General features: G+C 35.1%; 2 protein-coding genes across 2 annotated transcripts in view; one reads left to right on the top strand and one right to left on the bottom strand.

Moving 5' to 3' along the window:
* The window catches only part of LOC128743297 (ruvB-like helicase 2), a 77124-nt gene that overhangs the window by 56639 nt on the left and 8406 nt on the right, over positions 1-12079 (top strand). The window lies entirely within an intron of this gene.
* Positions 1-12079, bottom strand: part of LOC128743296 (facilitated trehalose transporter Tret1-like) — a 36379-nt gene that overhangs the window by 21732 nt on the left and 2568 nt on the right. Inside the window, exon 2 of the mRNA XM_053839846.1 lies at positions 4731-4763. Coding sequence (XP_053695821.1) covers positions 4731-4763 — 33 coding nt within the window. The remainder of the gene's footprint in view (positions 1-4730; positions 4764-12079) is intronic.

Below are 12079 nucleotides of genomic sequence, written 5' to 3'. Positions count from 1 at the left end.
CAAAATATTCATTGTATCAGTCATACAGTCGAAATATTTTTCAGGTAGGCCAAGTTAAGGGAAGTTCGCAATCAAAAGATTAAAAAACAATCAAAAGTTAGCACTGAAAATTCAGCCCATCGCATACGATTTACACACATCTGATGACAGATTACCTAAGAGTATGTAAATTGCAGGAACACTTATTGTTAGTTTAAAATATAGATCCAAAACGCAAGAAAGAAGCTTCTTAGAACTGATAATAACGAGTTAGTTTAGATTTACGCAATTTTGAAAATTAAATTGGGAATCTTAGCAATTTCAAATAACCTTTTTCCGACTCCCATTTTTATAACTCATAATAATTTTGCTTAATTCTTAGTTCTACTAGATAGTAAAAACCGTGGAAACAGTCGCGCAGTACCAAAATATCCGTTCAATTTGGATCCCGACTCTAACTTATCACATAAAGCCAAAATAAACAAACCGCGCTTCTATAATAATCCATTAGCCAGTTTTAGGGCCTATGACAGGAGGGATTTGTGGGACAAACATAGGCTGATGAAGCCGGCAGATATGATTCCCATCAGTGCGCTCCGTGCGGTATCCCGCGCAATAGATCCAATGGATCAATATTTTCGTTTGCTAATTATATTTCAGCAGCACAACCTTGGCAGTGGACGTTTGAAGTGCTGTTACTTGAATATGCTAGAAATAGAATCGGAAAATATATAACACCGATAAATCTTCGGTAGACGGACTTAACAAGAAGAAGACCACATCTTCTCCATACTATTTAAAACTTTATCTTTTTCATGGAGCCAAATGTATAATAGTACATGTACAGTGTGAATATCTATAGATGTCATCAATTTTCTTATAATCCATGGATAAACAGTATAGTATTCATGGATATTAATACACTGTCAATTACTCTATCATCCAGCGAATTAAAGCTTCAAATTAACTCACCTTTTAACCTTCTAATCATCAAACTAAATCAGTTCATTCTATAACCGATATATTGTAATAAACTTTATAACCGGTAAACTATTATGAAATCATATTTAGCATCTGTGATAGGAATATTCTCACTTAAAATATACTGTATACTTCATATACTGTATGAAGATCTCTTAAAACTTAAGTTTCTTTAATAGAAATTTTAAATATGGTAAGTACAAAACAGTACTGTACTGACTGTTGGCAAGCTACCATCGTAAAAAGATTTCTCATTTCTTCCTTTCTATAGAATAGTAAACCGCCTGTTTGCTGTGAATGTTGAGATTTCGAACCGACGCAGAAATCCGACATAAATAATGAACACGCTAAAACATAATGAGTTTTCTTTGGTATGAATTTGCGATTTATCGATTATAGTCGGATGATTTATTATGCTGACTGCGCTCTTGCACTGGCTGGTTTGAACTAGTTGTAGCTGGAATGTCTCGAGTCAAATATCTTGTATTGAATGAACATCAGGTTTGGCGAACTAGAATCTGAATTTATTGGATGCAATAAATCCACAGTGGTTTATCGCGACTGCTGGCAAATCCGACTAGATATTAACTCCGGTCATGTAATCTAAATGGTTTACTATGTGATAAAAAAAACTGTTCAAAGCATGAAAGATATTCTTATTGTTTGATGAAGGTACTCCCAAATCGCTGAGCATAGATCCAAATCATTTTCTCAATATGCCATCAACTTATGATATATTTCCTTTAACTTAAGTTACTGCAACTTAAATCCCTATCTCTTAGTAGTACCAACCGGTATACCTGTATTAGTACAGATAGTGTAACTAACCCCGGCAAAAGGTTAAGGTCGTATGCTGACAGGAAAGGGGCACGAGGACTGGCCTTGCCAACCTTGAGCTTCTGATCCCATGTTGATAGCGGATCTTAATGGCAATTCTTCTGTAAGGCAGAGTATCGTTTCTTCAACCCAGTGAGCGTCTGTGCTTCGCGCCAGGGCAGCTCTCTACGGCGTCTGATTTGTAGTAAACGTAGTGAACTGATTAACGTGTTGTTTCAAACGCTAAAACCAAAATGACAGCCGTATTACGAGACTCAATAGGCGTACATCTCGAACAACAATCTACCTAAATCAAATCTCTACAAACATTCAAGGAAATGCGGATCGAAATTTTTGGTATTGACCTGGGCAACGAGAAACAACGACGACACACTTTTAAATTCGGAATTCGGTGCTTGGAACTGCGAACCGCTTAATTACGTGGGCAGCAATCGAGTGCTCCTATAAAGCCAGCGTTCTGCCACATTGCCAATGAGCTGGGAACGGGCTCGACCGCTCGACGTGTTGCAGAATGCAGGGTTCTATGATGGACACTGGCGTACCCAGGCTGAGGCATACGGAGGCACCTTCTTTATATAGCTTAATGCAAAAAATAATAATCCCTAATATGTCCCAGAATGTACGAAGATTTTAAATCAATAGTTCGGCATTATTGCTATAAATTAACGAACAGCATAAAAAAGATCCGGTCTCAAATCAAATTATACGTCCTATTTCACCAAAAATTACATGTTTAATTTCAATTTAAATTTCAAGTACAATTTTTTATAGTTATTAAAATTTAAAGTTGATTTTCTTGTCCGATTTCAAGTAAAGCTTCAATTTCAATTTTAAATCTTGTTTTTCAAGTCAGATTTCATAACCCGTTTCAAGTTTCAAATATTTTATGTCTTATTTGAAGTCCAAATTCAACTCCAACTTCGAGTTTAATTTTAGGTCTAGTTTGAAGTCTAACTTCTAGTTCAGTTTGAAGTAAAGTTTTAAATTTAAAACATTCCATAATTAAGTCCAATTCCATGTCCAATTTTAAATTCAATTTTAAGTCAAATTTCAAATCTAATTTAATCTGTTTTATTTCTAATGTCTATCTTCTAATTTTATATCTTATGTCGAGGTTAATTTCAAGTCCAATTTCAACTTCAATTTTTAGTCCAATTTCAAGTCAGCTCAAATTTTAAGCCCAAATCCAAATCCTGTTTTTAGTTCAATTCAAAATCTAGTTTCCAATTTAATTTGATGTCGAGATGTAATTGGTCCAGATTTGAGTTATCCTATGAGTTATTTCCTTTATATTTTTCCAAAATTCCTAAGTTGATGTGCAGTTCTAATTTTAATCCAAATTCTAATCTAATGTCAAGTTCAATTTTTTGTCTTATTCCAAATCTTCTATCAAGTCCACTGGGGTGCTCAGACTTGGTCAGGTACGTGTCCGGTCTGTATGAAATTTAGTGTAATAAAATCTACAGAGTGTAACCCCGAAAGTGCGGCAAGTAAAACAATCTAATCGACCGTCAGCTTCCGATTATTTGATTTTTGTAAGCTCTAATATTACTCGTTCGATTTTGGATTGTCAAAAAATGTATTTAGGCTAAGAATCTGTACTATTTAATTAGTTAAATAAGTTTTATGTCTGTGCGATGTTCTTTATGTCGAAATAATAAATAAATCAAATTAAATTAATATGCTTCTGATAGATCAATTTCCCAATTTTTGTTTATGGCTGCGAACGCCAGTGTGTATTAATATAAGCCTCCTTGAAAGAAAATATTTTGGATGGGAGGGGGGCCACCAGGTTCCCTTCTCTGGCTGCGGACCTGAAGCAGAGGAAATGTTTAGTTCTTTTAGTTACAAAGTATGTTTACTTATTGCAGCTCGGTCGCTTTTTTTGCTCGCTTACTGCGGCAATTGAAACATGTGGATAAATGAAGGAAGATAAGTTGTAGACTGTACCCGCTGTCATTAGGCGACCTTGTCGTATATAAACATGATAACTGTAATAATAATGACCATTAACGCATACAGAAGGAACCGGAAGGCAAAGCACCATCAGGTGCTTTATCGGTAATATTTTTTGTAATGATTACAATCGTTTTATGATTCGTTTGTAAAGGGCTAATTGGCATGCAATCCTCCCCTAAAATGGTAATCGAAGGTTAACTAAATAAACAACGTGTGTTCAAGTATTTTTTCCATAAAACGTAACATAAATGGCTGACTAACAACACGTTGTGTTACCTGTAAATTTCCTTTATATTTTTCCATGAGTAATCATTGTTAAATTGGTTAAACCATGCATCAGGTGATCAGTATTAGGTTCGACTATAACATCGACTTTAAATTTTAGGCTTTAGGTCGATTAGGCTTTTGACTGTGGGGACTGCTTAGCATCAATACCATCAAAAACAGAAACCCGCACACCAGACAGATAAAGTATGTCAGTTTCAGTTAAACAATACTTTTCATGACAGTGACGTTTGAAGAAAACACACGTCTGAAGAAAGCACTTCAACTGATATTTTTATTTTCCGTATGTAAATGATTCGATAGATGTGCGAAATAGCGTTAACGTTACGGAAAAACAAAGCAGAATTAATATAGTGGTTCATCAGACTGGTTTCGACGACAAAAGTTGATCGTAAAAGTTTATAACTAGACAACAAAACTCTCATTTTATCACATTTGGAGTACTTTGAAATATAATGTACAACAATCTAAGTTTTAGAATGGCCGACTTACTTCACTTGTCAATGACGAATAACCGAAACTATTTCATTAAAGCTTTGAAATAAATTGACTTTAAACTAAATCGAAATTATTAAATATTAATGATCAATGCAGTCTTCTTATCTTGAAGTTTTTATAATACGATTTTCTCGAGTTAACTTTTACCGGTTTTGAATGTGTTTATTTCTTATGTAGAGCGTAGTACTTACCGTTGATGCAGACTGAGCACACTGGAACCAATACTGTAACGAATCAAAGTGAATGAAAATATTAGTAAATAACAAATAGTAATAATAGTAAAAATAAATTATAAGTAAATTTTCAACTCATATATTTTGGATGCATGAAGGTAATTTAAAATCTAAAAAATATATTGAATAAATCCTAAACGTCAGGTCTTGTTTTCCTATGTATTTGTATCCATCTTTAAGTTAAGATTAGTCTTAACTTACAATAAATCATTAAAGCAACATGACAGTCAGTGAAAAGAAGTTTCAGAATGTGTTAATGAAAACCAATGTCAGTATATTGCTAGGCAAATGCACGGGCTGTGAGATGTACAACCGTAGTTCACATTACCTTGTCATTTCACAACAATGTATTCCCAAATTAGCGTTATTATCGTTCATTTGTGGTGAATACAATGTTGATGCAACAGTATGAACATAGTTTTCTTTGTCATATTAAGATATGATTTAAAATTAAGTAAATAATTTTGTTTGTTCCAAGTTAACGCATAGGGTGTAGAGAAATGCATCGTATGTACACTAAAGTTGCTTTTTACGCAAAGGATATGTTTGGCGAACACCACCATCGCATGCATCCAGAGATATGCGTATAAAAGACATATAAGGTACCCCGGGGCAAGTGGGACCTAAAAATTGCATAGTTAGGGTTTATTCAACTGTCAAAAAAAATCTACACATCTACAAATCTTCAAAAATCTACACCGATGATTATTTTAAAAATTTTGAAGCACAGAAACTCTTCAGGGGTATCATTTCGAACGTTTTTTTACACAAATACACTATCGATTCGCATGAAATGAATATTCAGAAAATTTTCAAAATCATGCATGGCGATAGGTCCTCATACCTCATTTACTGGGGCAAGTGCGACCTATAATGAAATTCGATTAAAAAGCACAAAATAACCAAAAAAAAAATTGTGTATGTTAATATAAAGCAACGTTAAAGCAATGAAAAAAGCAACCATACACAATGTTTTTACTAATGGTTCATCCAAAAATGCCGTACCAAAATCAGATTACTTTTGAAGGACAATTAGCTGATATGAAACATAATTCATTGTGTTTGAATTGAATTGTAACGCAATGTAGTTGAATATCCAACTGTATCCAATTTTTGCGAGACGTAATTTATGATTCGCAAATACGATTATGAACTGTTGAAACTGTTATAAGAAATAGTTACGCTATAACAACCATAACGCTTTGTTGTTTTTCACTTCAAGATGCAGATTAGCTTAATTATATCAACTTTGCTTTCCCAGATTCAATTAACAGCGTTTATGTGTTGCCGAAATGTAGTGTCGCCTTCATTTCGACGCGTATTTTTAATGCCGTTTGTCAAATTATGCGACTAGTTTTCGTGTGCAACTTGTTAATACACTAATAATGTTTACCTACTGTCAAAAAACATGTACTTTTACGAACGCCTGGACCCAAATTTTGTTTATAGAAAAGTGCGTCCAATTTACAACGCAAATTGAAAACGACACACAAATTAAGAGTTTAATTTTGGTGTTTGGAAAGCCAATTATAATTACCTAAACTATAATTTTAATGTATGCATTGGAGTTGCATCGTTCATTTCTAGAAAGGTTCAGTTTGAGAAAATCAAGTTGAAGCGATTTATGGGTTCTGTTCCCACTTACCCCGTATTGCCACTTGCCCCGTGGTACATTATTTAGAAATTTGCATTAAAAACATTGTAAATGTTAAATTAACCAAGTGAAATTTAAGCTTTTACAAGGTAAATATTGTTGAAAAGCTTAGACAATATAATTTTTCTATAATAATATCTATAGGGTGACAGAAAAAATTTTCCATTTCGAGTTATTCGCCTAAGGTACAGGTTCAATCTGCATTGGCTTGGCATGAACTTTTCGCTTTGATTTTGCTCTTTTGATTACTGCACCTCAATCAAGCAAAATTTGAAAAAGTGGTATGGAGCATTTGTAGAATTAGTTACTATGAGCAATATTACTGAAGAAACTAATGTTTTATTGTTTGTATTTACGGCGCTATAAGGCTGCTACCTTGTTGGTAAGAGCGCTCTTTTTGCTACCAACGGCATTGCAGCCCTATAGCTTTGTAAATACAAAAGATAAAACATTACTTTCTTCAGTAATATTATAGACAATAAATTACTTGTTCTACAAATGCTCCATACACTACTTTTTCCAATTTTGCTTGGCTGAGATGCAGTAATCAAAAGAGCAAAATTAAAGGGAAAAGTGCATGCCAAGATGCATTGCATATTTGGCTATCGGTTCGTATATTTTACTGCACTGCCTCTGTTAACCATAATTTGAAAAAGCAATGTATGGCACACTTGAAGAGCTAATTTTTATCTACAATATTGTGGAATAGTTAAAGCATTATTGACGTTGGTATAGGATCACATTCTTGTTGGTGGCAAAATAAGGCTCATTAAAATTCCAACGTAAAAAACCCATGAATTCTAAAACTCGCGTAAAAAAATGATACAATTTTTGAAATTTGGATAAATTTTTACTTTTTACTAGAAAGATAAAAAATCAGCAATATTTGAATTACGAACAAGCTAACAAGCATGTTAAAGAGCAAACTAGCTACATTCCGATTTCGAAGCTCGACTTTCTGGTTTTATTCGACAGTAGACCAGCGCTCTACTTCAGACTGTGCTCTAGTAATAGCACCATTGTTAGGCCAATATTGTACCTCGAGGTCTACTGGGAGGCTTGTCGATATGTCAAATAGTAAGTGTAAATTTGCATTTGATGTGAAACTAAAACTTAACTAACTAACTAACTAACTAAGAACCAAAAGTTGTCAGGCTTTCGCTATGCGATAAAAAATATTGATGTGAACGTTTAGTTCAAATAAAATAACCAATTGCTAATTTAAATAACCCCACTGTACTCTACTTAAAGAAATAGAGAAAGTTATGAAAAGTTCAAAAGTTATATTCGGTATAGTATGATATTAATACGTTGAGGACTTGCAAGAGTAATAAAACGGCTTTACAGTAATTCGAAAACGAAAGATTCATAGATACGATTTATGAGTTGTCCACGAGAAGTTTTTTGTGTGTTTTTCTCTAAATTTTATTTCTTTTTCTCGGGGTCCTATATCATTAACGTTTAATTTGCCATCCAAATGTGTTCGTGTTTTTTTGTGTTCTTCACTTTATTTGCTTACTGACGAGAGTCTGCTGAAAACAGATAATTCTGCCTCGACCTTTTTTTTGCTTCTAAGAAGCTTAGTGCTTTTGCTAGCTTTAAATTAAAACATCATTAACCTTTTTTGACTTTTCATGCGGGTGTATCCACAATCAGTCTTCTTTACTTCAAAAAATCATAATGGAAACAGAGCTTCTTCTACAAATGTGGAATTCTGTGACATTGACAATATTAAATATTAAAATTTCGATTAGCCTTAAGGGCCAAACAGTAACGCATCCGTCAGGTTTATCCTGACAGTTTTCCCATGTGATTAACTGTCAAATTAGCTCTAAAAGATGCGTTGACGCAGCATTCTGTTTGTCCATTTACTTCGAGTCCGTTTAAAATTAGGCTGTCTCCTCCAACTTTGGAATTCGAATTCCTAAGAAGATCCAGGACAAATGCTCTTGTATAAATATGCTCTCTAGGGTGTTTATAGAATTTTTTGCGTATTATTTTTTTCTAAAATTGGTGCGCAGACATGCAGGATGCTCGAATATCGACTGGGAGATGCTGTAAGAGTTAACAGAATTGTAGCACTAGCCCTGCAATTGTCCTGTACTCTTACAGCTGTCTGTGAGGTCTATCGAATAAACACAGAAGGTCCAGTTTCGAATCGAGGGGAAGAACACTTCATAATATTATCATATAAATCGGATACTTTTTCATTTCGACGTATCTGCAAATGAGAGATTCTCCTCGTGTCTCCTCTCTTCCGCTGTTTATACCGATCCTAATGTATTTTGACACATCAGCTTTGCATAAATCGGTTGCCGGAGTTACTAGCTAGCCAAATGTTTTGAATATTTTCTTTTCAATGCATTAGTATCGACGTAAAAAGCGGAAAAGAGGAGACACGAAGAGAATCTCTCATTTGCAGATACATCGAAATGAAAAAGACCTATTAAAGCCCTATAAATGTATACCTTTATAGGGCTTTAGGTTATATCCCAGATAACACAAAATCGTAATAGAAAGTTCACATTAAATCGTTTTCATGTCAATTTCACATTGGAATTGTATAATGATTAGAGTATGTCAAATCGAAGTGAACAATAAGTTGTTTTGCAGTCGTGCGTGTCTTCATATACAATTCATGACTGTGAATTATAAAGCAGTATAGACGGTTGCAACATTTGATTATATCTTAATCATATATTCAGGAGTATTTAGTTGCGTGTTATAAAAACTACGCAAAATAAAATTACAAATAATTGTCAAAATTTTCGCACGTATATCGCCTCCACTTTGGTACATATATGTTCTTATATGGCGTGAAATATTACTTTTTCGTTCAGATATGATTTCGTATATCTCAGTTGCAATCGAGATATACACACCAAATGGTTTACTGGGATTATGGTGGGAACGGTAAATATATTAAGTTTGAAAAAATATTACCATAGGGAAAAGTAATATATTTTCAACAGTGTCTTGTCCCTCGTTTCGAATTCCGACTGTAGCACCTAAGCTTTGCTTTGCGTTGTACAGCTCATGAACGCGCAGGTTTGGACCAAAGTATTGCAGCATTCCATGAAATTTTCTACACGGGCACGGTTGATGGACTTAAACGAACACAATATTTGAAAAATTTTAAGTCATCAATTTTTCTAGAAGACTGCAATAGCAATTTTTAGATTTTCTCAGACTTAGTTTATTACAAACTTGTTTCATAAAAATACGAGTAGCGTTTCCAGTAATCCAGGCAAAATGTAAGCGAGAAAAATTAAACTAATTGTTTCATTTAGTTAATGCCATTGCAATCTAATTTTGTGAATGTTCCTTGCACCATTTTTTTTCAGTTTTCCAATGATGGTCTTAAAACGAAAATCGGTTGGGGGGCTCATGGCGAAAACGGCGATTTTTTTTTGATAAAATCCAGTGTTAGGCACAATTTTGCTAATTCGCTAAATCGCTTGTTAGCGGCGCTAAATTCTGGTTAGCGATTTAGCGTTTTCGCTAAATTTGGAATACGTTAGCGAAACCGTTAGCTTCGCTTAAAATAAACCCTTGAAATCGCTAACCGTTAAATCGCTAAAGCTGCATGAAAATTGTGAAATTATTCAAACTTTACCTCGCCATTTTGATATTGCATTGGTCAAAAATAATGTCACAAATCAACAAGTTTGTATGCGGTTGAATCACCAAAATAATAATATTACTGTCTGGTGAATGACAGAGGGAATATCATGTATATCGAGAGGTCCACTCATCTTTTCCAGACAAGTCGAATTCAAACGAGTTCTAATTGAATCGAAATTTGATTTCCGGCAATAATACCATAAGAACACCATACTACACTGATAGAGCATGCAACATGGAACTGAAACACGAATATTTCTGGATAATAGATACTAAGTTTCTTTCTTTGAGGACAAACAAGTTGTGGTCATAACGTATGCATTATAAAAATAAACAAAATACGGACCGCGATTAAAAGAACTTCTTTGGGAAATGGCGTAGTCAAACTAAAATCGTAACAAATTTTTAGTTACTCTTCGACGTTTCGCTTTTTATTTTTAAAGTTTTTTCAATGAAGATGAAAAGAACTCCAAAAGGTTTCCTTAAATGCTACTTTTATTAAGCCTTCTACATCAAATGCTTCGATGCCCTATCGGTCGGCCTGACGGCAGTTAGCCGGAACCTTAGTCATGGCCGATGGAACAATGAAAATGTTCTATTGGTTGCAGCTGCGGGACGCCGGCAGGGTTGACGGTATTCAGTACAATGATTATCTTTAACCGGTACATCTCCTCCATTGATCTTTTGGCACATTGGGCCGAGGCCGTGGCGGCCAAAAAACCACGTTCTCTAGGCGGTAACTTTCAGCATGCATTTCATACTGCATATATCCCCGTTCACCACAAGCCCCGAAAGAAAGAACAGCAGCTTGAACATTCGCTTCTCGCTGATCGTCAGTTACAGAAGGGCATTCTTTGGGAACTTTCTGTGGGAAATATACTTGACGCCATCGCTTACCTTCTTTGTGGGGTGTAATGTCTGAAGTTTTTGGAGCGTCTTAGTAGAATACGATACCTGAAATTCTACTATCTATATTTAGTGGCAGTCTATATAAAAGGCAGTGGCCTTTTAACCCAATGCCCTTCTGGCATACAAAAAAAAAATCTATATTTATTCGCGACAGATACGTATTGCGCCTACGATTTGCAGGCTTCATCAGTGTCTGTTTTCGAACTAAAGGTACTCAGTGCTTTGACAGTCGTTGCCGTCTAACATCAAGTAGGTCTCGTCATCCTTCGCCATAAAGATTTTTTTCACCAGCACCTTCAGCCTTCAGCCAGCCTTGACTGATGCATCTACTTAAAAATGTCCATTTTGGCGAGGTACTTTTTCACCGTTTAGTTCCGACCTCCCCAAGGCGCGGAAGGCTGAGGGCACCTTGCTCTTGGTGTCCCTTTTCAGCTTCTACTGCATTTAACTATTCTCTAGAAGGAAGAGGATGTTGTATATGGCGGATCGGCTATATCTGGTGGACACGAAGTGCCTCACGATATCTAGCTTCTTCACTCCGGGCTGCATCTGGCAGTACGAACAAAGCATCGAGTGTAGTTGCTTGTCTGTTTCTGTCGCAACTGCTAAAAATCAATTGATAATCCTGTCAATTTATTTATGTACACAATCATTTTCAATTGGTGGTACATAGGTGGGTTCATCACCAGTTAGCAGGGCATGAAAAATTACTAAAATCAGTTCATTTTTTGACGTAGGACTACGTCTTACGGCAAGTTTTGAGATAGGGTGTCATTCCAAAAAATCGAAAAATGCGAGCGTCACGAAAAATGAAAGGTTTTGAGCGCTAATAGCTCAGCGGTTTTCCGATGAATTTTCAATATTCTTACACCAATCGATCGGAAAATCTTCTAAGAATTGACCCAAATGAAGAAAAGTATGGATTCTTGATATTGAACTATTGAAAAATTGAAAATAATGTACCTATGTTTTACCAGAATTCTCGCTTCGTGATTGGTTGGAAGATTTTTTGCGATGATCTAAACCTATACCAATTTGATATCTGTGCTTGGGAAGTAAGCCAAAACAAGTGACAAAGTTTCCTCATTTTAACCAGATTTCTTAACACCGCGGTTCAACC

The sequence above is a fragment of the Sabethes cyaneus genome, chromosome 3, assembly GCF_943734655.1.
Source record: "Sabethes cyaneus chromosome 3, idSabCyanKW18_F2, whole genome shotgun sequence".
Taxonomy (NCBI): domain Eukaryota; kingdom Metazoa; phylum Arthropoda; class Insecta; order Diptera; family Culicidae; genus Sabethes; species Sabethes cyaneus.
This window is presented reverse-complemented; position numbering and strand designations above follow the sequence as displayed.